The 26,860-nt window shown below is 44.8% G+C and overlaps 1 protein-coding gene across 1 annotated transcript in view; it reads left to right on the forward strand.

Moving 5' to 3' along the window:
- The first annotated feature begins 3,570 nt into the window (after positions 1-3,570).
- USH2A (usherin) overlaps positions 3,571-26,860 on the forward strand; it is a 581,084-nt gene continuing 557,794 nt past the window's right edge. Inside the window, exons 1-2 of the mRNA XM_074989966.1 lie at positions 3,571-4,055; positions 18,124-18,289. Of these exons, the coding sequence (XP_074846067.1) occupies positions 3,571-4,055; positions 18,124-18,289 (651 nt within the window). The remainder of the gene's footprint in view (positions 4,056-18,123; positions 18,290-26,860) is intronic.

A 26,860-nucleotide genomic window follows, 5' to 3' on the forward strand; every position in this document is an offset into this window, starting at 1 on the left:
TCTATCCTCCAAGCAACTCCTCCTAGCTTGGTATCATCTGCAAACTTAATAAGCATGCTCTCTATGCCAATATCTAAATGGTTGATGAATAGAACTAGTCCCAAAACAGAACCCTTCAGAACCCCACTTGTTATGCCCTTCCACCATGACTATGAACCATTAATAACTACTCTGAGAACAATTATCCAGCTAGTTGTGTACCCACCTTATAGTAGCCCCATCTAAGTTGTATTTGCCCAGTTTACTGATAAGATCATGCAAGACTGTATCTAATGCCTTACTAAAGTCTAGCTATACCATATCCACTGCTTCATCCTTGTCCACAAGACTTGTTATCCTGTCAAAGAAAGCTATCAGATTGGTCTCATGTGGTTTGTTCTTTACAAGTCCATGCTGGCTGTTAGCTGCCACCTTATTTTCTTCCAAATGTTTTCCTTAATTACTTGCTCCATTATCCTTCCTGACACAGAAGTTAAACTGACTGGTGTGTCGTTTCCTGGGTTGTTCTTTTTTCCCTTTTTTAATAGATGGGGACTATATTTGCCCTTTTCCAGTCCTCTGGAATCTCTCCTGACTTCCAAGGATTTTTTTTAAAGTTGATAGGTAAAGGTTCTGATGCCTCCTTTATCAGCTCTTTGAGTATTCTAGAATGCATTTCATCAGGTCTTGGTGACTTGCAGAAATCTAGTGTTTTCTAAGTAATTTTTAACTTGTTCACTTTTTTTTTTTTACTTTTAGTTTTATCCTCAAAATGTACCCCTTCCCACTAGTATTGACTATGTTAGGCTTTCCTTCATCAGATTTCTTGGTGAAGACCAAAAAAAGAAGACATTAAACACCTCTGCTGTTTCCAAATTTCCTGATATTGTTGCTCCCTCCTCACTGAGCAGTGGGCCTAACCTATCCTTGGTCTTCCTCTTTCTTCTAATATATTTATAGAATGTCATCTTGTTACCCTTTGTCTCTAGCTTGAGCTCATTTTGTGCCTTTCTAGTCTTGCCCCTGCACACATGTATTGTTTGCTTATATTCATCTTTTGTAATTTCTCCTGTGTTCCACTTTTGATGACTCCTTTTAGATTTTTGAGATCCCGCAAGAACTTGTGGCTAAGCCAAGGCAGTCTCTTACCATACTTTTCTACCTTTCCTATGCAGCGGTATAACTTTCTTATGGGGCCTTAATATGTTACTTATGAAAAACTGCCAGCTCTCTTCGGTTGTTCTTCCTCTTAGTCTTGCTTCTCATGAGACCTTACCTACCAGCTCTCTGAGTTTATCAAAATCTGCTTTCCTGAAATCCATTATCTCAATTTTGTTCTCTTTCACTATTCCTTAGAATCACAAGCTTTATGATTTCATGGCCACTTTCTCCCAAGCTGCCTTCTACTTTCAAATTCTCAACCAGTTCCTCCCTATTTGTCATAATCAAATCGAGATCTGCTTCCCCCCAGGAGCTTTTTTCACTTTCTGAAGTAAGATTCATTGGAATCCAAGAACTTTCTGGATAGTCTGTGCCTTGCTATGTTAGTTTCCTAACGTGTCTGGATAATTGAAGTCTCCCATAATCACCAAATCCTGCTCTTTGGATGATTTTTGTTAGTTGCTTACAAAAAGCCTCATCCACCTCTTCTACCTGGGGGGATGGTCTGTAGTAGACACCTACAATGACATTACCCTTGTGGGTTTTTTTTTTTTCCCCCTTTTAACCTAACCCAGAGGCCCTCACCATGTCTGTTTTCTCCATCCATCGCCATCTCAATCCAGGTGTGCACATTTTTAATGCCTCAAACAACACCTCTTCCCTGTTGACCCTGCTTATCCTTCCTGAGTAAGATGTACCCTTCTATACCAATATTCCAATCAAGTGTATTATCCCATCAAGTCTCTCTGACACAATTGGTATCAGTTGTATTTATTTACTAGGACTTCAAGTTCCTCCTCCTTATTATCAATACTTCTTGGGGCCTACAGAACCTCTAACAACGTGCCAGATGTGACACAACCTATACTGGGTTCAGATACACTCAGCCCAAGTATAAAAATCCACACTAAGCCAGTATTAAAGTCTGTTTTCCACGAGTTTAAGTGCTTGTAACTGCTTTTAACCTGTGAAGAGGAATAAGTTTGTCGTCATTCACTGTATTAAATATTTTATACCTTAAGGCTGAGTGACAAGAAAATTGCTTGGCAATTTGCTGCTTCCTTTAAAATCATGAGGGAGTCCAGGGAACAAGCGGTATGTGTTGTGTTGTGTACTGCTACCTTAAAATCACATATGCATGGCTAGGAGCTGGGTGCCTCCCACTGTAAGGAGTACTAAATGTAGGCCTGAATAGTTAGGCAGCTCTACCCAGGCTAGAGAGCTGACTGCTCTCTGGCTTCAGTTAATAAAAGTGCTTACCTGTGACTCTGAGTGTGCCTGCTGCTCAGGCCTGTTTACTAAGAGTAAGTGGGGTTAGCATGGTGTTGCCAGGCAACGGCAGCCAGTGTTCCTGCCAGAGAGCCAATTGTCAGAGAGAGAGAGAGAGCAGGGTTCTCTTCTTTGAAATGCAATGAGTAACCTTAACTTAACTTACTTATCAATTGTAATTAACTAGTGCGAGCTGTCCATAGATAACCCAAAGTGTGTATCTGTCTGTAGTTTCAATAAACAATGCGAACATTTTCTATTAAAGGTTCACATGGGACAGATGGTGATACGTTTTTTAATCAGCTTTACTGAGAGCTAAAAGGAGCTGCATCAAATGGACAATAGGGTAAGACTGAGTATTATAAACTTAAACTGTATCCTTTTTTTGTTCAAACTTTATATGCAGCTTTAATTTCCCATTTGTGTGTATTGGAATTTGTTAGAAGTGCAGGTGAACAGTTTATGGTATTAGTACAGTTGAACATTCTGCGAATATTAAATATAGCAGTATATAGCTAATCTGTATAGTTTTAAATATGGAATTGCAGAGCTGATGTGCATATTTTTTTTTCAAATTATGTTTCAAAGTTTGAGGATTTAGGCTTTTTAAAAAAAAACTTAAAAACATGTATCTGGTAGCTAAACTGTGTTTTATATGATATTGCATTTTCATGACTTTTGAAGTAATTGTGTTTTACTGTAATAAAACTAGGTCAAAGTCTTCAGTAAGAGATGTTTGCAACTTCCATGAGGCCTAATGCAACATTCTTCGCTCAGTTTAAAAAAACAACAACAAAACAACAGAAGCTAAATAATAAAATTGAAGCTAAAGGGAATTTTGTCTGAGTAGACTGCAGACCTGAAGTTGAAGGAAGAATTTGGCCCCTAATATTTCCAGCAGGATGACTTTATTTTTAAACATAGCTTTCATCCCATGGACACTGTCTGTTTCTATTCATTTACAGATGCTGGCAATCATTTGTGTCTGTCCTGTTGGCCAGAAGAAGATTGGTGTCTTCCAAGAATGCAAACCTGCCATGGTTTCCCAAAGATGCAACTCTGCGTCTTTTTAGAACAGCGCTCCTCAAAAGCATCATTGCCGAGATGGATAATGTTATTTATTTAGGGATCTTTTATTGTCAGGACACTTTTTTTGTAAACATGAATCATCTGGTTCTTTCCTTGGGCTGTGGCTTCCTATTTCATGCCACTGAAACATTCATCTTAACTTATTATGCCGCCTTATCATTGGTTAGCTCACAGGGACATTTCCCAAAGCTAGAAAATGTGGGCGCGTTCAAGAATGTATCTCTTGTGCCAACTCAAGCAACATGTGGACTGCCAGACCGAAGTACTTTTTGTCATAGTTCTATTGCCCCTGAAAGTATTCAGTCCTGTACACAACGATTTTGTATTCAGGAGTGTCCATATAGATCTTCACCTGCTTCCTACGTGACACTTCTCTCAACAGGCCTAGGCACCTGCATCACAGAGGACAAGAATGATTTACGTCCAGGCTCTTCCATCAATTCTATAAGCTTTATTTTTCATAATCACAAGGATTGCTTTTCTACTCCCCGTTCTCAGAAGCTTGCAGCTTCATTTACTTTAACTGTATGGCTGAAACCTGAGCAAGAAGGTGTAATGTAAGTAGAGTTGCACATGTTTACTTTCATGGTGCTCTTAAAAATCAGTCATGGTGGTCAAGGCTGCTATTACTGTGTTTAAATTTTAACAAAGCTGCATTGTAGGAAAGAATAAGATGTTTTTAAAATGATATTTCAGTTCAGGGGCTTAATGCTCTGCAAATATGATGGCAAACTATGCCTGTTCCTACGATGAGTCAACAATCTGAGGAGCGCCATTAACTTCAATGGGGATCTTCCTATACAAACCCATATTCAATTTTTCAGTTAAATGTATTAATACAAATTAGGCTCTAACTTTTTTAAAAGATTATTTGTAAATAATTTACAATGACTTTTTTGTCCTTTATTTGCTTTGTGTTTTTTTTTAGATGGACGAAGATGACCTAGCATTTAAAAATACTTGTGTGGTTTTTTTTTGTTTGTTTTTCTTTTAAAAAAAAAAAAAGAAAAAAAAGAGACATGTCAGGAGTCTGAAGTCTGGCTGTCACAGTTTGTTGTAGGATTTCTGCCAGGATTAGGGCTAGACAAGGTGGATAAGGTAATACCTTATACTGGGCCATGGTCTGTTGGTGAAAGATTTAGAGATGTTTATTGAATTTGAAAGGCATAGTTTATTCAAAATGGTCATTATTGAAGTTTGAATGAGTGGTTAAAATCTGACTGAAAATTGCTCCATTTCTCAATTGCTTAATTTTCACTTTCCTAACACATGTGATATTACTATATTAGTTCTCCCATCATCTTTCAGGCTGGAGATTACTTGAATCCAATTTTACACACAAGCAGGTTTTGTGTTAAATATAAAACTTTCAGGCTGCCTTTATTCACAATAAAGAACAGCCCAAACACATGGTTGGTTGGTTGCTTTGGTGTTTCTCCTCTTTGCAGGTCTCTTTTTAAAATTATGGTGTGTGAAAAGGGTTCTCTATTGCTGGTAAACATACATGAGGAAAGCATTTTATTTTTAGATGTTCTGTTAATAACTTCAAAAGCTTAAAACCTTAATCTAATAATGTTTCTAGATATGAGATTGTTTTATATTTTACTCTGTTCAGACAAAACTTAAAATAACTATTTTCTCCTCTTTTGTTTCTAATAATTTTCACTTGCTGGTTTTCATATATCATGGTAGAGGTGTCTGTGTTTTAAGCACATGTTAAGATGAAACCAGTTGTTATGCTTAAACCTTTGCCATAAGCTGTGGACCACATACACATATTGATATTGTGGTCAAAATCAGTGACTGAACCCGATGCCTTCCATAGCTAAAGGGTGGAACCTAACCACCTTGGCTGAAAGAGAAAATTAGCTGTAATACAGTGCAGAGGGTTAAAGGCTCTGAAGCCAGCTGCTGTGCCAATATAGCATGTACCTCCTCAGTAAACACCTGGCATCCTGAGCATTTGAAAGTCCAACATGGGGTGACAAACCTGTGTCTACATGCACATGGATATCATGGTTGTAAGGGCAGAACCTCAGAATCAACTGTCAAACACCTTCAACATGATCTCAAGGAATAATTGTGGCACTGATGCACCAAAGTGCTTGAGCATAGGCTTAATTTTAAACAGAGTAGTAGTCCCATTGAAGTCACTAAGGCCATGTCTATAATTTTGAAAGGAGGGCCTTTTTTGAAAGATCATGCGGTGCATCTACATACTGTTTTTTCAAAATTCCTTTTGAAAGAACATGGATCTCCTTTCAAAATTGCTCTTCCCTTTCCATGTCAGGAAGAGTGCCCCCTTTTGAAAGGCTCTTTCAAAAGAGACCGTGTGTACATGTTGCCCAGGCCACTCTTTCAAAAGAGGGGGTCTTCCATGTCATCGACCACCTGGAGTGCGGAGACACCACTGCCAGCACAAGCAGGGCTCTATGGTCTCCACCTCTGGCTGCATTTAAAGATGCAGGGACCCAGAAACCTCAGGGCAGGAAGCTGGGTGTGTGCTGGTTGCAGAAGAGCACATGCCTCCAACTGCATGCCCTCCCAGTGACATCAGAGTGACAGCTGCAACCCCACCGGAACCATGGCCAGCACCCATGAGCCCCGTGTCCCCCAGGCATCTGAAGGCTCAAAGGACCCCAGCTAGGGGCCAAAGAAAAAGGCCCCTTCCTGGAGTGAGGCCAAAGTGAGGGACCTGCTGGGACTTTGGTGGGAGGAAGGGGTCCTCCTCCAGACCACTGGCCAGCACCAGAATGCAGTAGCATTCAGCCATTTCTCCACTGGCCTGACCTCACAGGGTCACCCCGCACCCATTCCAGACTAGGTCCGCTCAAAGGTGAAGGAGCTGTAGCATGCCTACTGCTGGGCCCAGGATGCTGCCAGCCATTCTGAGGCAAGACATGGATGAGCTGGAGCCTGAGGCAGAGGCTTGGTGGGACCTGCGGGCCATAGCATCCCCTGGCAGATGGACCTGGAGACTGAGGCCACCAGTGATGACTAGGGCTCCAGTGATGAGATCCTTGTTGCTGCCATTCTGTCTGGGTCACCTAGCTGGAACCCTCCACCTGGGCCTCCACCAAGTTCCTGAAGGGACCCTCAGGTAGGTCCCTGGTACTTCAGATGCCTCAGTGTGTGGGGAGGAGATGCCTGCACTAGGAACAGGTGTCAGTGGGCTACTCACACAGCCCCCCTAGCCCCAGTGCAGACCCACCCTGGATGGGTGCATTTACTGGGCCTTGCACAGCACTCAGCACCTGCTCCCATGAATAGCATGACAGGCTGCATGCCTGGGGAGGGAAGGTAGGGGTCCCCACCAAAGCCTGCACATGCTCCATCCAGCGGTGAGCCCCCAGTGAACAGGATCTCCCTGGGCCAGTGGACGGGGGTATTGGAGGGGTTGAAAGGGGCTGAGGGCATGGTCTCTGGAGCTGGATCAGGGGACTGATGGGTTGTCCCTCTGTGCCCTTGTCTCCACAGCTCCACCATATGGGGGCCAGCCAAGCCCTATCCATGGGCTGGGGAGCCCGCAGCTGCCGGTGAGGGGGCTGGGGCATCCATACTTCCTGCACCCATATTGGGCCACAGCAGGACTCTGAGGTGGCACCATCAGGTGGAGGAGGATGATGCCACCCTGTAGGACCAAACTAACATCCTGCAGGAGTGGCTGGTGATGGAGGAGGAGAGCTGAGGCTGGTGGGTAGGCACCCTTGACACCCTTACCTTGGTGACAACTACACAGCTGTCTCAGCCACCTGCTCTGACACAGGCGTGCCCCCACCCCACCACAGTCCCTGCCCTTATCCTAGCTGACTTTCCTCCAGCCGCTCTGCTGGAATTGGCCCAGTTGCTTGTGGCCAGGGCAGATCCCATGGAGCCAGCTCCCCCTTCCTCCCCACTGCACCCATTGTTGAACCCTTGGCCACAGAACCTCTGCTCCTCCCCTACTTTTCCATAGTCCCAGCACCTTTTGAGCCCCCACGGAGACCCTGGACTTGGGGCAGTAGGGGCTCGCACAGCTGCCAAGGTAGCCAACCCTCCACCCTGGTGGAGGACCCATGCCCCCCACCCCTGCTTCTGGCTCACCTCTGAATTTTGTGACCCCCACCCTGTGACACCTCCCTCCAAGATCGATGCCTCCACCCCCACCCCATTTGCCCTTGTTTATATCCCTTATTGAGTTTCTGGTATGAAAACAGTTCCAACACTTGGTTGTAAAGAGTTTATTTGCAAACACCCTCTGTCCCATGTGCTGGTGGGTCAGCAGCGAGGGGGTGTGTGTGCACGGGAGATGTCAGTGAGGGGTGTGAGTGGGAGTAATCAGGGTGGAACGTGCCTGTGGGAGGGTCAGTGGGGAGCCTGGGTGGAGTGAAAGCCTCCTTGACCTACACCCCCTCCCTGTGTGCCTGGTGGCATGGAATGGGGGACAGCTCCTTGTAGCCAGGCCTGGCTTCAGCAGCCCCCTCCTGTATGATACCTTGTGTCTTCTCTCCACAATATGGTGGAGAGCACAGCAGGCCTCCACCACAGCTGGCATGTTGGTGAGGCTGACCTCCAGCTGCTTGAGTAGGCACCAAAAACACCCCTTCAGGTACGTAAATGCCTGCTACACTATGTTCTGTGCTCGGTTAAGGTGGTCATTAAAAATGTCCTGATTGGAGTCCATTTGTCCTTTATAGTGCCCCATCAGCCACATATTGAGGATACGTGGCAACAGCCGTGATGTGGGGAGATGTGGTGTCCCCACCGAGGAGGTCCTGCAGGGGGATATATGTCCCCTCCTGCATCCTGTGGCCAAGACAGGAGTTTCTGAGTACTCAGGTGTCATGGAGTCACCTGGGTCAGCCCACACAAATGTATATAAACTGCTCCTTGGCATCCACAATGGTCTGGAACACCCTGGAGTGATACCCCTTATGGTTGATAAATGTGCCCATGCTGTGGTCTGGGGATCAGATGGTGATGTGGGTCCCATCCAGAGCCCCAAAGCAGTTGGGGAAGTCCCGTTCCTTGAACTCCACGAGTGCAACATTGAGGTCCTCAACATGGATGACATGAGCTATGTCTACACGTGAAGCCAACATCGAAGTAGCTTATTTCGATTTGGAGACATTGAAATAGGCTATTTCGATGAATAACGTCTACACGTCCTCCAGGGCTGGCAACGTCGACATTCAACTTCGATGTTGCGCAGCACCACATCGAAATAGGCGCTGCGAGGGAACGTCTACACGCCAAAGTAGCACATGTCGAAATAGGGATGCCAGGCACAGCTGCAGACAGGGTCACAGGGCGGACTAGTGCTTCCAGGGCAACAGCTAGCCGCTCCCTTAAAGGGCCCCTCCCAGCCACACTCAGCCTGCACAACACACGGTCTGAGGAGCCATAGGCACATGGACCCCCAGCAGCAGCAGCCAGAGGTCCACCCAGCCCATGCGGCTTGCTACACCGGAGGAGGAGCTGCCCCCAGGGCAGCAGGGCTCAACCCCCAACTCTGCAGCACCCCCCCCCCCCCCCCCCCGCCTCACACGCTGGCGTCTGTGGAGCTACCCCACCAGCACTGACTGGTGGGAGCAGCTGGTGCTTGAGGAGTGGGACGACGACCGCTGGCTCAGGAACTTCAGGATGAGCCGGCAGACATTTCTGGAGCTGTGCCAGTGGCTCATCCCTGCACTCAGGCACCAGGACACTGCCATATGGTGTGCCTTCCCTGTGGAGAAACGGGTCGGCATCGCTGTCTGGAAGCTGGCCACTCCAGACAGCTACCGATCCATAGGACAGCAGTTTGGTGTCAGCAAGACCACTGTCGGGGCTGTCCTCATGGAGGTAAGAGGACCCACGGGGGGAGGGCAGGGCAAGGGAGGGGGGCCCGGGCAGAGGAGGGCAGGGCGGGGGAGGGCCACGCATACCCTGCTCACCCCTCATTGGTGCTTTCCCATGTGCTTTCCCTGCAGGTTGTGCGTGCCATCAACGCCATGCTTCTGCACAGGCTCGTGAGGCTGGGGGACCCAGATGCCACCATCACGGCCTTTGCCACTCTGGGCTTCCCCAATTGCTTCGGGGCTCTGGATGGGACTCTCATCCTCATCCGCGCCCCGCATCACAGTGGAGGACGCGACATCAATCGTAAGGGCTACCATTCTGTGGTCCTCCAGGCCTTGGTGGACAGCCGGGGCCGTTTCCAGGACATTTATGTGGGCTGGCCTGGCAGGACCCACGACGCCCGGGTTTTCCGGAACTCGGGCCTGTGCCGCCGGCTGGAGGCGGGGACCTACATCCCCAGTGGGAGATCCCTCTGGGGGACACCACCATGCCCCTCTGCGTCATCGCAGATGCGGCATACCCCCTCCGGCCCTGGCTCATGCACCCGTACACGGGCCATCTGTCAGCCAGCCAGGAGCGCTTCAACCAGAGCCTGAACCACACACGCCAGGTGGTGGAGCACACATTTTGGCTGCCTCAAAGGACACTGGAGATGTCTCCTCACCCGCCTGGAGGCGGGCCCCAACAACATCCCCCAGATTGTGGGTGCCTGCTGCGCCCTGCACAATTTGGTGGAGAGCAAGGGGGAGACCTTTTATCAGGGCTGGGCTATGGAGGCCGGCAGGGCCAACCTGAAGCCACCCGCTGTCGCCAGGCGGACCCCGAAGGGACCCGCGTCCGGGAGGCCCTGCGGGCCCACTTTGATGATGAGGCCGCGGGGTGAACTCTGCCAGGCCCCCGACTGCCCACCCCTTCCTCCACAACACTCCCTGCCCCTACGCCCACACCGCGGAGCACCCAACCGCACCCCCCCCCACTTTTCCTGGACAAATGACAGCACGCACTTGTGGCTGAACTTTAAACTGGTTTTTCTTTTAGAACTTTTTTTTTAACTATAATTAAAACAAGAACAAACTATATACAAGACCTCTTCTAACAAAAGTATTCTGTACAAATAAAACAATAATAAAAGGGATTGCACATAACGGATATGTTGGTCAATAAAAAGAAAACCAGGGATGATAAGGAAGGGGAGAACTATTTACATGGGGAGGACGGGGCAAAGGGGGGACGCACATAAATGAAATGGGTCAATAAAATAATCCTTTTCTCGGACATATATAACTATATACGGGGCAGGGGGCCATGTCCCGGGCCCTACGCCCTTAAAGTCCGGCACTGGGGGTGGGCAGCCGGGAGCCCCGCCTCGGCCGCAGCCCTGTCCGGGGCTGGCTGGGGGCCGGGCGGACCGGAAGATATGACCGGCGAGTCTCAGCTGGCCCCAGGTGTCCCTTGGTGGTCCGGCCCTCGGTGGTGGGTGGTGGGGCGACGGCGGATGGGACGGCGACGTGCGGAGCAGCAGGTGGTGCGGCGGGTGGAGCAGGCAGGGCGGGCGCTGCGGCGGCTGGTGTGGCATGGGGGGCCAAGTAATCCACAAGATGGTTGAATGTCCCCCCATGCCTCTTGGCGCCAGGCCAGCGCCCGCTCCTGCAGGTCCAGGCGGTGTTGGTCCACCCGCAGGCGCTGCTCCGCGACCTCCATCTGCTGACGATGGATGGCCAGCAGCTGGGGGTCCGTCGCCGTCAGGTGCTGTTGCGGGGTCCACCGTCTAGCCTGCCGTGGGGCCGGTCGGTCCTCCGCCGAGGGGCTTGCCTGGAGCGATGGCCCCAGAGGGGATTCTGGGACCGCTGATGCCTCGCCGGCGCTCTCTTCCGTTCCTTCCGATGGTGCAGCTGTGGAACACAGGAGGAGGTGGGGAAGAAGAATGGAGACAGGCGTTAGTGTGGGCCCCGAGCTGTGACCCTTGTCCCCCCATCCCTGTGCTGCAGGTTCCCCATCCCCTGCTGTCCTTGGGGCCATGGGCATGTGGGGGGCCCTGGGCACATATCTATTACCCCTGCCCCTCAACCCCAGGGGTGTACACCAGAGGGGGGTACATACCTGTCGGTCCACTCCCACGGTCCGGAGATCCCCGGGGGGCGGACGTCTGGCTGCAGAGGAGGAGCCCCCCGCCCTCCTCCTGCTGCGATGGCCCAGGGGTGGACTCTGGGGACGGGGTGGGGCCCGGGGTGCAGGGCTTACCTCCGGGACGGAATCCAGCTGCAGGGCCTGCTGGGGCTCGTTGGCTGAGGTATCAAGGGTGGCTAGAGGGGAGGAGGTGTGCCAGGGGCCCAGGATGTCCCTGAGCTCTCTGTAAAAGTGACATGGTCAAGAGCGCGGGCAGGGTGACCCCGGGCGGCCAGGCCCTCGGCCAGCCGAGCGAACGCATCCGCGTTCCGCCTCTTGCTCCCCATTACCTGGCGCACCACCTCTTCGCTTCACAGCCCCAGGAGGTCCCGCAGCTCAGCCTCCGTCCAGGAGGGGCCCCGCTGCTGCTTCCCAGCCTGGCTGCTGGGCTGGCTGGCCTGGCTACTCTGGCTCCCCTGGGGGCGCTTGGGGGGCTGCCAGGCAGCCATGGCAGGTGCTGGCCCTGTTCTGGGTGGCTGAGGGACGTGCAGGCTGGCCACGTGTCTAGGCTGCTGCCTGCACGTTCCCTCAGCTTCCTGCACAGGAAGGGAGGGGGAGGGGACCTTTAAGGGGGCCGCTCCACGTGGCCACCATTGAGCTGAGGTACTGGAGAGAGCACCTCTCAACCCCTCAGCTGAAGGCCGTCATGGAGGACCCCGCAATTTCGATGTTGCGGGACGCGCAATGACTACACGGTCCCTACTTCGACGTTGAACGTCGAAGTAGGGCGCTATTCCTATCTCCTGATGAGGATAGAGGCTTCGACGTCTCGCCGCCTAACATCGAAGTTAACTTCGAAATAGCGCCCGACACGTGTAGCCGTGATGGGCACTATTTCGAAGTTAGTGCCGCTACTTCGAAGTAGCGTGCACGTGTAGACACGGCTATGGTGAAGGATGCTCTTTTTGGCCCCAATGACCTGCAGCAGGTGGAGGGACAGCATACCCATGAGTGCATGGTGGGGTGTACCACATCCACCCTTCCCATGGGTCCCCGTTGCCTGGGGGGCTCCCTTCCTTCTTTCCATGGTGGGTTTGTGACCTGAGCATGGCTAACCTCCAGGAGGACAGCCAGGATGGTGAGCTTGCTTATCCTGAACTTGTGGCCAACAGAGTGGTGGCTTTCTGGGGTGGCCAGCTTCCAAAAGGCAGTGGTTACCTTCTTCTGCAGGGGCAGTGTAGGCCACAACCAGGTGTCATGGTACTGGAGGGCTGGGCTGAGCCAGTGACCTGGTTCCAGAAAAGTCTGCTTTGTGATGTGGAAGTTCTGGAGCTAGTGGTCATCATCCTAGTCCTCCGGCACAGGCTTGTCCCACCACTCGCTGCTGGTGGGATAGCACCACAGGCACTGGATCATCCAAGCAACGGGGCATGGGAGGTGCCCTGTGGGGCAGCCCACAGTAAGGCAGCTATGGATGTGGCCCCCCAGATCCACTGGAGGACAGCCACAAGCATTGAGGAACTCCCCACTGGGGATTCATGTGGTTCTGAAGTGAGTGGCTGGTCCCTACAACACAGCCCTTGGTGTGTGCAGAATGGGGAGTGCTTAGGCGGGGCCCTCCAAGGGAATGGCAGGCTGCAGCCTGCAGAAAGACTTGTCCGCCATGTGACCCCCATCTTCTTTGTTTCCTGGCCTTTTATTTCAAAAAAGTGCCCTGGGATGTGTCGATGCTCCCTTTCAAGCTAGTAGATTGCATCTTTGCTCTGCTTTTGGTGTGTAGAAGTGCAATTTTGAAAGATGCTCTTTCCAATGGTGGCTTTCGAAGGTTTGCCTTTCGAAATTGAGTTGTAGTGTAGATGTAGCTTAAGTGTGAGGACTACTGCATGGAAGCTAATGTGATAAATAAACAGTGCACTGTAAACTGGTGATTAAAGTGCTTTGCCAAGTAAGGATCTCTGTTAGATAGTAGCAGCCATAGACAGGGTCTTACACCAGGTTCTTTGTTGGCTTTCTCCTTACGCTTCACTATTTTGCAGAAGCATAAATGACTACACCGCATGTCATGGCGATTGATACTTTAAAAATATTCAAATTGGGATTTTATTCAATTTTCGCACTGGATAACAGCAAGGTGCAGGGGGTCGGCAATAGATGTTCAGTACGTATCATCATCAACAACCATGGGGTCAGCGCCCATTGGTATCTGCTGTCTCTCGCACTTTTTCTTTCCATCTTTCCCTGTCTGTTGCGGAGTGGCTTACTTTCTGGAGCGTAGCTCTGCACCAGTCTACTATATCATCTACCCATTCTCTGTGGGGTCTGCCTTGCCTATTCAAGCCATCAATTATGCCAAATATCAGGGTCTTGATTTTTCATTTCTTGGTCTTTTTGAAAATATGCCCAAATAGGTATAACTTGTGTTGTATAACCTTTTGCAATAGGTTCTTTTTCAGCTGTATCTTCCTACATAATTCCTAGTTGGTGACCTTCTGCATCCATCCTGTTCTTAGGATCTATCTAACAACTCCTTTCAAACACCAACATTCTTCTCTTTGAATCTTTCATTACTACTCATAACTCACATCCGTACAACACGCTGCTGGATACAGATGTCTTCAAGGTACTTGGCTTTCTTTCCTAAGCTAATTTCTTTGCTTTTCCAAACCTTATCTATCGCCTTCAAACTCACTCTTGCTTTTGCTTTCTAGTCACTATTTCCTTCTTACAGTCTAGCTCATATGTTATGTTGCTCCCCAGATATGTGCACTTCACTACATTTTCTAGTTTGAGCCTGTCTATGCTGATCTTTCTTCCTATTTCCTTATCTTTAAACAACATTCTTTGTTTGTTTTATCAATGTTCACAATCAGTCCATATTACTCCCCTTCCTCATGTAGCATCTCTTCATCTTCCTCAATGATAATTATATCATCTGCGAATCTCAAGTTGTTAATTCTTATCCCGTGCACAGATATCCTTTCTACCTCCCTATTTCAATCTTTCCTGAACCCCGCTTGCTCGTTCTTCTGTCTGTGATCTTAGTCTCTCCATCAGTATCATCATCAGCACCTTGCCTAGATGGATGACTGGGGCAATCGTTCTGTAGTTCTTGCACTCCAATGCACTCCCTTTCGTGTGTATTGTCACTAATATGGATCTTGTCCATTCCTTAGGTGCCTTCTCTTCTTTCCATGCTATATTACATAGTTGGTGTATTTCCTGAGTCGCATTTTCTCTGCAATATTTAATCATCTCTTCTGTGATCTTATCATTTCCAGGGCTCTTGTTGTTCTTTAGCTGTTTCACAGCTCTTTCTACTGCCTCCTTCAAAATATCGGTCTTGCTACATGCATTTTATGCTGTGTGACACAACCAAAGGCTTGTTCTTGTGGGTCCCTGCACTACGTGGTGGTTTAAAAGCAGCTTCAGAGGCCCATTGTGTCCCTTGCTCTGTTTCCTGTGCTCCCAAGGGCTTGGTTCACATCATCACTGGGCCATTCTCATCATTGGCTAGTCCAAAAATAGTCTTTTGGGGAGGAGGCTCACTCCTTACCTGCCACCCCTCTAGGGCTGGCCTGATGTATGGGGTGGTCTGGGGGGAACCCAGTCCCCACCCACATGTCCCAGGTTCTAGTCCAGGGACCCTAGGCATCTCTGGCAGTGGAGGCTTCCCTCTCTGGGCGCTCCTAATGCTGCAGCCTGCCTCCTGGGCCACTTCCGCCAGACCCCCTGGTAACACAACCTCAGTACCTTCCTCTGATAGCTGCAGTTCTTCTCCTTGGTGAGTCTTCTCTCTCCCAGTCTGTCCTTTATCTCCTTCCCCCTCCTTCCTGGGGGAAGCCTTTTTAAGGACTCCACAGGCCTTGATTGGCCGCAGCTGCTTTGTTAGCCCCAGGTATTGGCCCACCCTGGTGCTGCAGGCTGATTCTTCCTGGGCCTTAGTCCTTGGGCAACATATATAGGCAGCTGGGTGTGCCCTATTATCTCCCCTCCCACAGGGTGCTGTAGCTGGCTGTGGGCCTGGGCCTATCACAGAGGATAGACCATGGTTGATTTACAAACTAGTGGTGTAGCAAATTGAACTTGGAACAAAAGCTCAGCACATATTCAGAAGGAGCAGTTGGAGTTTTATGCAGATAGATGCATCGGAGGGCCCTGGTCACACAAAGCCGATCAACAATATAGTGCTGATATTTCCGGAAAAAAAAATCTTCATATGATAGAGACACCTCAAGGCCCATTCAACCAAAGGAGAGTGAACTAAAGTGGATGCCATGTTGATGAAGGGTTTACACAACCATCTTACAGCACATAAGGAGACAGTAGTGTATTAATCATTCATTTTACAAATAGTTTTAGCTGAAAATTTACCCAAGTATTTTAGGCAGTGTCGGACAAGAACTCTAATCTCAAATGAAATGGACCCAAGTCTCATCTATTTCTCCACACTGTCTTTCAAAATGACTCTGCCAAATTGATGTCCTTGCCTGTTCTGTTTGAAATGTTCCTGATCCTAAATAATTGATCCCACTTTGTTCCCAGGGCTGGGAATGGCATCCATGAATGTGGTGAAAGACTGCAAGACTCCATAATAGAAAGACAAATACACGTCTAAAGACTCAGAATTAATGCTGAATTTCCTATTGATGTTTACTAAGTTTGGAGCCTTAATTTTCTTTCTTCATACATGTTTTGTATGCAGTATTCATATGTTCCCCTTTCAGTTAGCATTTTGAGAAACGAATAGCAATTCAGAAGACGTTAAAATTTCATATAGTGTGTAGAAAGTGGTCTTTGTGTAACCATTGAATCTGCTATTTAGGAAGTTTTTCAGCTTCTGCCTTTGAAAAATAACAGGACAATACTCTTTGCTCCACACACCACATCATGCTTTCTTGGTTCGTGGTCTGATTTTCTCCCTCTCCCCCCTGCCACGCATATTTTGGATTCTATAGATCACCATCAACTTTCCCACCCCCGCAACCCCTGCCTTAATCAGGAAGTATCTCTTTGGTGATGTGTTTTTACCAAAATTTGGAACAGTCACCGAGAATGGCTGTTGCTTTTTACAGGTCCGGTTAGAATGCAAAGTATCATTCCCAACCAGAACAGATACTATTATAGCTTTTTTTTAACCTTTCTTGACATAATTTCACCCCCACACATACACCTCACTCCCCCCTTATTTTTTCAGGTGTGGGTCACAATTGATAATCTATAATTTCTAGTTTTCAAAATTCAGTACACCAAGGTCACTTCCCTTCTTAAACTCATGACACTGGAGAGGGGGATGGATAAAAGTGTTTGTTTTAGATAAGTAAAATAAACAAATCCTGGATTATCCAAATATTGTTTATCCAGGAACTGGGTAAATCCAGTTCCTAAATATTTTGCTACTTAGCTGTGCCTTCCTTCACATTTATTATCTACCAAAACTAGCATGTTTACAGGCAAACAAAAGAGTGAGAAGACGAATCAACAATATATTCAGAAATGTGTTTTCAGTAAGCTTGGAAAATAGGAGTCTGTGTTTAGCAAGTAAATTTTATTGACAACATCCCTGGGGGCTAAAAAGAGTTACAGTTAAAATCCATTTATTTTTCTCTCAGTGGTTTTCAATCTGAGCCAGTTAACCACAAAGGTATCTTTTCCAATAAACCAGCTTCTGAGATACTTTTGTGTGAACTGGAGAGAGAGGACAATATAAAAGAGTGAGGCTTAGTCACAAATAAAGGATATTGGAACAAATTCTAGTTTCAGTTGCTCCATTGATATCCATGGTGATATGAACATAAAACTGGTTTAACTTCTGATTTAGTCTAGTGTAGTTCAGATAAAAATCTGGCTCTTCCTGTATGTGTTCATGGATGGGTGGGTTGAATTCTGCCTGATTGGCTTGATAGATTGATAATGCACTGTAAAGCTTTTCATCTTTAGAGTGCCCATTCAGTAGTGCCTAAAATACCATCTGAAGGCTCTGATGTGTCCTCTGTCTGCTGCCTAGCTACAGATAACATGGTGAAGTGTGGTAAAACTACTTGGACAGCTAGATATGTGAAATGAATTTGTGTGGTCTCAGTCAAGTCCCATGCCTCTCAGTGTCCGTGCTTTATTTGGTGCTAACCTGAAATCTTGCAGAAAAACTAAGGTTTGACTGAACAATCATTCTGCAAATTGAGGGCTCTCTAGAGAGGGTAGAGGCATATCTACAGATTAATGTGGGGGAATCTTGTACTACTGGACCTCCTCTATGAGAAAATAATAGCATTCTGTCACACATTCACTTATTGAAAGTGTGCTTGCAACTTAGTGTCATATGAGGATGCACAGTGCTGTATATTTCTGTAGGAAAGGTACAGCAAAGAAACCTATGATCCAGAAATTTACATATTAGTTTTACAGACAATAGTCAGCTACCAGATTTTCAGCCCCAGATCCATGCAGATAGGAAGTGAGACAATAAGGAGTATTCTGCAAATAAAAATCTCTTTTCAAGCTAAGCTAGGTTTTAGCAGGAATATTTTTCCTTATGTACAATACATCCACGACATATCTGTTGCTGAACATCCATCTGAGTTGTAATTTTTAAAAAAAATATCTTAATACATTTTGGTTAGCATCACTTTACTGCATAGTGCCTAAGCTTGAGTGTGTCTGTATGTGTGCCTCTGACCTTATGCTGTTGGTTATTTTTCAAAGGTGTGTGGTGGAAAAGGCCGTTGATGGGCAGACTGTGTTCAAACTCACAATCTCCGAAAAAGAGACCATGTTTTATTATCGCACAGTAAATGGCTTGCAGCTGCCAATAAAAGTAATGACACTGGGGAGAACTCTTATGAGGAAATGGATTCATCTTAGCATGCAGGTGAGTAAAATAATAATAAAAAAAAGTTGGGTTAAATGCCAGAAATGAGTGGTAAATCTGCACAAGCACCCAAACAGTAGGGAAATATTTATTATTTAATGGTAATTTGGGATATCTAGCAGGAGTTGGTATCACTTGGAATATTATAGGATCAGGCCCTTTGTGTAAATTTCAGGGCCAGATTTTGAAATAAATGCTAATTCAGCATTCTTACAACTGTAACCCAGTGAAGCAGAGGTGAAAGTCTCTTCTTTCAGTCCCACAGACTCAAAGCTCTGGCTTTGGAAGTAAAGGAGAACATCTGTCTATCTTCTGATAGTAGTAGATATCATAGCCTCTAGAGGGCAATGTCACACTCCGATATAGGCACAAAGGCCCTGATTTTTGTAAAGACTTATTCATATGCTTAAGTTTTTGTGCTGTGGTTAGTGCTTGAGGCAGACGACTTATAAATATACAAAGTTACCTGTGAACAAAATACTCCACACAACCAGGGTCTGAGGAAGTACAATTTTTCTACCTTTTTCAATGTACAAGATTATGAAGACACAGCACCTGCAAATTAAAAATTAACATTCCCTGGATATATTAAATTTGTAATAATTTAAGAGTCTGTGAGGTGCAAGCAAGGACTTTCAATACATATTGACAAAAATTATTCAAGAAATGCAACAAACTAAAATGCCTTTATCTGCGTATCTTATAGTTCCCACTCTACAAAACTAAATCCGTTTTCACAAATAACCAGAGACAGAGCACCTTAGAGATTAATAAATTTATTGGGTGAATCCCAAATTTCATGGGTAAACCCCATTTCTTCAGAACAAATCCTGTTTATAAGTCAAATTCAACTTGGGGTTGAACCTCTCTAATCCGGCACAATCTCATCCAGCAACATCTGTAGTTCATCATGATTTTAGTTAGCTGGAAGACAATTATCCATGGGTGTTGTCAAGTTTCCAGCAGTCCCATAAAGTTTGCTACAATCACCAGTCCTGGTTCACAGTGCTCTGTGCTGTTGTTTAGCTTTTCTTTATCCTGAAATGTCTTGTAAGAGCCCAGTGAGCAGTGAAAATGTTGGTAATACTGCTAGATGACATTAACTTCCTGTGGTTTAGCAAATTCTCTCATTCAGTACCAGTCAGGTCCTGATGATGCAAAACTAGTGACTTCTAGCTGCAATAATTTCAACAATTGGATAATTAGTGTTGGTTAGTCTTTCTTCACTTGGTTTATTTTACCTCTACTACTTAAGTTCCCTTGGTTAATGAAATAAACCAAGAAATGGCTTCAGTGTGTTCTTGAACTTTTTAAATGATATTTACTATGATTTTGCATTTGTAGTTCTGATCTCTTCACTCAAACAAGTATCCAAGTTTTCCTGGATTATTTTTATCCCCCACGTTGTTGGTTGGTTTTTTTGTTTTTTTTTTTTTTCCCCTGAGGTAACAGCATAGGAGTGTAAATAAAACTTTGGCTGTTGGATTAAAAGAGTGACCTTAAGGTAGAATTAATGAACTTGACACTTCAGACACCCAAAGGGTGCTATATGAATGCTATGTCTGTCAGCTGTGTTTGTACAAGCTTCAGAAGCTGCTAAAGGCTGGGATGGCCAAGTGAAGAGCAAATGGACCAGGTTTTTTAACAGCAGCTGCAGAAAAAAAAAAAAAATGCTTCCTGCCGTTTAGTCCTTCCTTTTTTTTAACCAGCGTTATCCATAGTGCAGTTCTAGTAATGTAGCTTGTGGCCAAAATTCCTTCAATTTTTTCCATTTGTGGTTGGAATACTTTTGTGTGTGTGCACCGAGTCATGTGTGGATGTACTCCACCAGTAGAAACATATACTGGCCTCTGCGCGTGGCTCCGGGCATCTGAATCTCTCCTAGGTAGCCACCCAGCTGCTCAGTTTGCAAGGAACAGTGCTTGTCGCCACTTTCTTCTCCAAAGAGGAAGTACAACCTAACTGAGTCTAGGGGAAACTAATGACATAATCCTTTGCTGTGCTGCTCAAATAAGGTGTGCATCTTGCATGCTGTAGTCCACAAGTTCCAAAGTTTGATAATGTGAGCAGCCTGTTTGATATGTGGTTTAATAAATGTAGGTTTTGAGCTCCTGGCTGAGTGCATTGAGACCTTTAGTTTCGTAATATTTTTGTAGTCCCTACATTTAGGTAAATGAGGAAATAATAAAAGGCACTAATTTTTACAATTTTTATAAGGATGGGAAGGTGACAAGTTACCAATATTAATATTTGGAGTGGGTGAGAGATTGCAGAAAAGCCAGGCGGTGATGTTAGTATAGAAGAAACTATCTTAACACCTGCTAAGCCAATGATTAATGTCCAGTAGGAGACCAGATATTTCCAGAAGACTAAGCAGACTCAAGCTTTTGTCTTCACAGTGGGGGATGAGAAGTGAGCAGAGAAGGGGAAGTATTCTGACATTTAACTAACTCAAGTAAAAATACTCGTTTAGACAAAAGTCAGTTGGTTATATTCAAATGCGAGGGAAAGCTAAGCTAAATACCAGGTTTTCCCATATTCCTCATGTACAAACTACAGAACAAAGAGCAATTGTCTCCAGTTACAGAGCAGGAAGTGCAGATTGGATATTAGGAAAAACTATTTCACCAGGAGGGTGGTGAAGCACTGGAATGTGTTACCTAGAGAGGTGGTGGAATCTCCATCCCTGGAGGTGTTTAAGTCCTGGCTTAACAAAGTTCTGTCTGGGGTGAGTTAGTTAGGGTTGATCCTGCTTTGGGTAGGAGGCCGGACTCGATGTGCTCCTGGGGTTGACTTCCAGTCGTATGATTCTATAAACAAACTTTTGAGAGTGTCTCTCAATCAGGTTTGCATCCACTTTAGAGTAATTCCCGCTAGATTGCATTTCCTTCCTTTGCGTATGAAAATTCCGTGTGGGACTGCATCAAAATCTTTGCTAAAATCAAGATAGATCCACTTTGGCTAGCTATTCCTCTGTAGAACATAAAGGAAAGAGTGTTTTCGGGAAAATTCATTCCTCAGTTCCACTGAAGTCAACTGAACTACTGAATTACAGCAGAAATGAATATGCACTATTGCTTTTCACTGTTTTTTCTTTTTGTGTAACTAGTGTTTCTTTGATCAAGATGTGCCATTCTTACTTGTTGTTTTAAAAATATTTCATAGGACAGGATCACATTTGTAACTAATGTATGCTTAAAGACAAAGCAATATCCTGTTCCCTTTTGAAGTCAGTGGTGATGCTCTTGTTGATTTCAGTGGATTTCAAGCCCTTAAGATCTGGGAAAACTGTAAGAGTTTATTCTATATGTTTTATGCTGATTTGCATCTCTCATTTAGGCATATATTTCCAGACAAATTCCAGTAAGGCATATAATACTGTTGAGTGGGTCGAGTATTTGTCAATAAATGTAGACAAAAGTTTTCAGGATATTAAATTTCAAAAGTAGTAATGAAAATGTAGAGAATTAATAGTTAAAAATTAAGTTAAAAAACCCCCAAACATTTAGAAGTAAAAACACACAAAATATGCACTCAAGCTACCTTGATTTTCTTAACCATTTTAACCTCAGCTCTTTTGTATGAACATTGCTGTATTTTTTCTTATCAGAGTTACTGTTCAGAGTCTCTCATTTCCCTTTGATCAAGATTTATTTAACAAATTGAAGATGAAATTTAAACAGGGATTCTACAGATACAGCCAAATCTGCAAAAACAGGAGGTTCTGGAGAACTTGTCAGATTGATGTGTTTGTTGCATATTTAGTGTCTGTAATTATAAAAATACTCTTTTTCCTAACCTTTATTTTGCCTGATCATATCTATGTAACTCTGCCATGTTTTGGCAGACAGTAGCACATTAAAAGCTTTAAAAAGAAAGTTTAAAATCTAAATGCAAAGAGGTAACCATGACTGAATTACTCCCCTGGGAACAACATGCTCTTAGAGTGCCTATTGAAATCAGCATTATCATTTCAATACATGTCATATGTGAGTCATTTCCTAGTTTAGGCAAAATTTCTTTATAAATCTTTAAATCTTCCACTTCTTTCAAGAAAAGGTTAAAGTACTTATGATTTAATGAGACCGCTTTACATCATAACTATTTGACTATCAAGAGAAAACTTGTCCTTTCCAATTTGTGAAATCCTTCTATTTTCTGCACAAATTTTTGACTACTTTATATTTTATATTAAAAGCTAAGAAACCAACTGTGTCTTAAATGATTTGAGGAAAACAATAACCCTCTCTTTCTGTACATACAAAATATGAAATCCCTTTTGAATAGGCAAATGTCTGACGCACCCAAATTTAATGGGAGCATAGGCTAAACAGCAATAAAACCACTTAATTCATTAAATCATTTAGTCTCTTGTGTGTTGTCATCTTTCATTTACAATCCACAGCATTTTTTCTTTTCTGAAAATAATGAAACCAGGAATGCAACACAAGATCTAGTAAATGTGTTTACCTTTTCATCCCTAAACATGTCTAACACCTACTGACAGAGCCTTGCTTATTTTTTCATGTGCTGCTCCAGCATACAGCATAGAAATATATGCTACAAATTGTTAACAAGTCTTCTGTGTATGCTAACAGACCCATGTGTGAGGAAAATAAGCATAGCTCTCATAATAACTGGCTCGTCATTTAGATTCCCAGAGAGGTAGTTGTGTTAGTCTGTATCATCACAAAACAAAAATAGCAGTCCTGTAGCACCTTAAAGACTAAAAGTATTATTTATTAGGTGATGAGCTTTCGTGGGACATCACCAAAGCTCATCACCCAACAAATAATATTGTTAGTCTTGAAGGTGCCCCAGGACTGCTGCTTTTGTTTCGCTTAGGATCTTTTGTTGTCAGAGCCCATCCAGGCATGGCTTTTGACTTCACAGCTTTTATAGTCTTTCATTTATAACCTGTGTGTGGGTGTGTGTGTTTTGGAAAAAAAACAATATAAGGAGCTGGTACTCAGTTGGCACTCCATCCCTTTCCCCAGACAGTTCCATGTCTGGGGCTGCCAAGATGCTGTTACTCAGTATTGGCACAAAAAAACACTGTTTATAACTCACTCCACCAGAATTAGAAATGCAGTGTTTAAACTTTGTAGAGTGTGGACTACTTTGTGCTGATTGAAAGCTCTCTAGTTATAGTGTCTTGAGCACCATAGAAAGCTTGCCTATTTTCTCAAACCCCTACCCCATTTCTTCTTCTCAAGCTTTTCTTTCTTGCTATAATAAGACTATATGTTGCTGTCCTGCAAATGTTTACAATTTGCAAAGGTACTCTGAATGAAGTAAACGATTTTGCCTATTGTTTTGCAAGCTTGGGTCTTAAACTGTGATTGGGAGTACAAGGCATATCACTTTTCCCTAAAGCCAGAATTTTATGATGTTATGGACACTGAAAGAATAGTGTTACCAATTTCACCTTTGCCGGGTAAATTCTCAACCTCAGAACTTTGGTCAAAAGCCCAAGATGATGGAGACTTTCCATTAACTTCAGAGGGCACTGAAGGGAGCAACCCTGGGGTGAGGAATTATTGCCTGGTTTGCCAAAGAAATGCCTTTCTTGTCTTTCTAGTCATGGCTAAGATAGTTTATCTTGAAACGTTAATGGGGTTTGGTATATTGGCTATGTGAAATTTCATCAGGCTTAAATTTATGTGAATGATCATTTCTCTATAGAAAAATTGATAGCAACCAATTATGTTTTGGTATCAACATTGGGAAGATCATATTCAGGAAAAAAAATTCTCAAATCTTTAGCTCTATAAATAAAATGCAGTAGATAAGCATTATTGTTTTGGGCATTGTTTGTAAATGTATAAATATACAATTCGGATATAAATTGTATTGAGTATGTTTTGGTTTACCTGGGAATCCAGGGTGTTTTTCATTTAAAAAGAGAAACCAAACTTTTACCCATTCTCCTGAGTAACTATACACCTTTTATAGAATGAACAGCATTTAAAAATGATCAGCCCAGTTACTTTCCTGTGAGCATTTGTAGTATGCAACAAAACCATTACTGTAATGTACAGCTGATGGAATACAGCAAATATGAGCCAACCAGAGAGTTAGCAAAAGCGTATTTAACATTACCTGCAAGATTCAGAGTGGTACCCAGTGTGTCATATAATAGTTATAGTATGTTGCTAATCTTAAGCAATCTACCTATTCTTTGTAGGAATATGAGTGGGAAGATGAAGGTGGGGTGGGAGAAGAGTTCTGGGTGCCCAAAACAGATATCAACATTAATAATGGTAAAAGACTGTAACTTCAAGAATCAAGAGCTGGAGGTGTTTGGTTTTTCAGTCACACTATAACTAAACTAAGGTCTTTGAACGCATACCTAATTGTCTGGATACCAAAAGAAGGATAGTCACTTTATGGATTTTAATCGGGCTACAACTTTATTATATAGCTGTCTGTGACTACCTGACAGGTAAATCAATGTGTATTCAAAGTAATACCCATGGCTTCCACAAGTGCCCCAGCACTTTTCTGTCCAGGTTCCTTCCTCCAGCCAGCCCAGGCTATGGCTTTGCCCTTCACCATCCACCCCCCTTGTTGGTGCTATGAGAATGGGAAGGGGTTGGCTCCATGATTTACCAAATACAGGAGTCCATAACTTCCCTCCACAAGGGTGTTCCTTTATCCAGAACTTCCTCTTAAGTCCTTTTACCAGACCATTTGTCTGGTTACTGGATGCCTCCCCTATGGAGTACCTGCACTGAACATCAGCCACAAGGAGGTGCCAGCAATGAGCTCAGCGGCATCCTCTCTAACCTAGTTGGGTTTCAGAACATCTGCCTATGGCCTTGTGTGTAGTTGTGACAATGCTAGAAGCCCCGCTCTCCAAAAGAACTCATTGTCCCTTGCACCTGGCCAGGATTGTCATGGGGTAGCAGCAGCTGGGTTGTCCTCAACCAGCTACTGCAACAACCATCCTCTGCAGTGGGCGCTATAGGTGACGAGCCCCTGGAATCCTTACATTGAAAGAACCCACCAAAAGTCAACTTCTTGCATAGCTCAGCTGCGTGCCAAAAGTTTCTGTGCCACCGACGACATCATATGTGGAGGTTCCATGAGCCAGTGGCATCTGTTCTGGTTCATTGCAAACTCCTGGTGCAAGCTCATGAAATCTGTCATACTGGAAATGAGACAAGGCATCTGCTATGCCATTGTCGGTGCCCAGCACATGCTTGAAAGAAAAACAGATGTTGCAGTTTAAACATTGTAGAACAAATGTTCTCACCAAATTCATAACCCTGTGTGGTCTGGAAGTATGGTGACTGATGATCTGTCCTACTGCTGTGTGTTGCACCAGAACTCTCTTTATTTTACTGTTCCCAAGTAATCGCCACAATGAAATGGGAAGACTTGCAACTTTCTGGCCTTCAGAGCTCATTTTCTGGGGGGGTGGAGAGGTAGGTCTCAGTGCCACATTGCTGACCACCGTTCACATATTGCCGTAGTCTGACCTCATTTCCATCTTCTCCCCACTCCCTCGCAGTAAAACAGAGCTGCTCTTTCTTGGCAAGCACAGCAAGTATATGTCCCACTTTAAGTGCAGTGCAGTCATCTGGGATAGCTAGAAATTTGTAGTCTGAATGCAAAAGAAAATGTAAGCAAGCCTTTCATTAGAATACACAGATCTTGACCCTGAATTACTCCTGTGTGCATGTCCATGTATATACCTTGATAAATCTTTTCCCAGTTATCTATGGATTGCAGTGACATAAAATACATTTACTCAATCATATGAGTACTTTTCCAATAGGTATACATGCTGTATTCCTTGAGGCTTTCTAGAGAGAAAACTGCTTGCATACTTTTAGTGCTATTACCTCTGCATGCAAGAGCAGTAGAGCAATAGAAATTACATGTGCAAATCCCATCCATTGTCTAAATAGGTTTTGTTCATATAAAAAGCAAAATGTATATATTCAGATGGTAGTATTCAAAAAGTAAATGGGTGTGTAATTCTCCCACACAGGCAAAAAACTTTCCTGTGCTCAGCTTGAGTAATTTAGTTAGAAGTTGCAAAACTCTGTGTAGGAAAGAGTGTGGGGTTGGGGAGGAGTGGTGGAATTGCTTCTCTGCCCAGCTCCAGCCTAATGGTCTAAATATCTTCTCCTGATATGACTACCCCACTCTTTTATCCTCCTGGTCTATCTTTACTTCATCTCTAAGCCTCTTGTGAAAGAGCATTCAGAAAGCCACTGCAAAGCTTAGTGTTCTCTGTGTGCAAGCATACACACATGCAATTTCTGTGCAGCCCTTCTGAATCCTCTCCTCACCTTTGAAGAAAATACTCTGAAGAAAGATTCTGTATTTGCTCCCATAAAATATTTCCTTTACCACTTTCTAGATTTGCTTTACTAAAAGTAATGAAAGAAATCGATGCTGCACATGCAATCCTTTTGCCAAGAAGAGTACAATCTAAATTATACACACGGTGAAGTTTAGACATATAGCAAAATACCTGTGAGTAGATGATGATCAGTTCCTAAAGGAAAATAAGTTCTTTAGAAAAATTCTTAACTTGTTTCTCATTTCTTCCTCTGG

The sequence above is a fragment of the Carettochelys insculpta genome, chromosome 3 (assembly GCF_033958435.1).
Source record: "Carettochelys insculpta isolate YL-2023 chromosome 3, ASM3395843v1, whole genome shotgun sequence".
Classification (NCBI taxonomy): Eukaryota; Metazoa; Chordata; order Testudines; family Carettochelyidae; genus Carettochelys; species Carettochelys insculpta.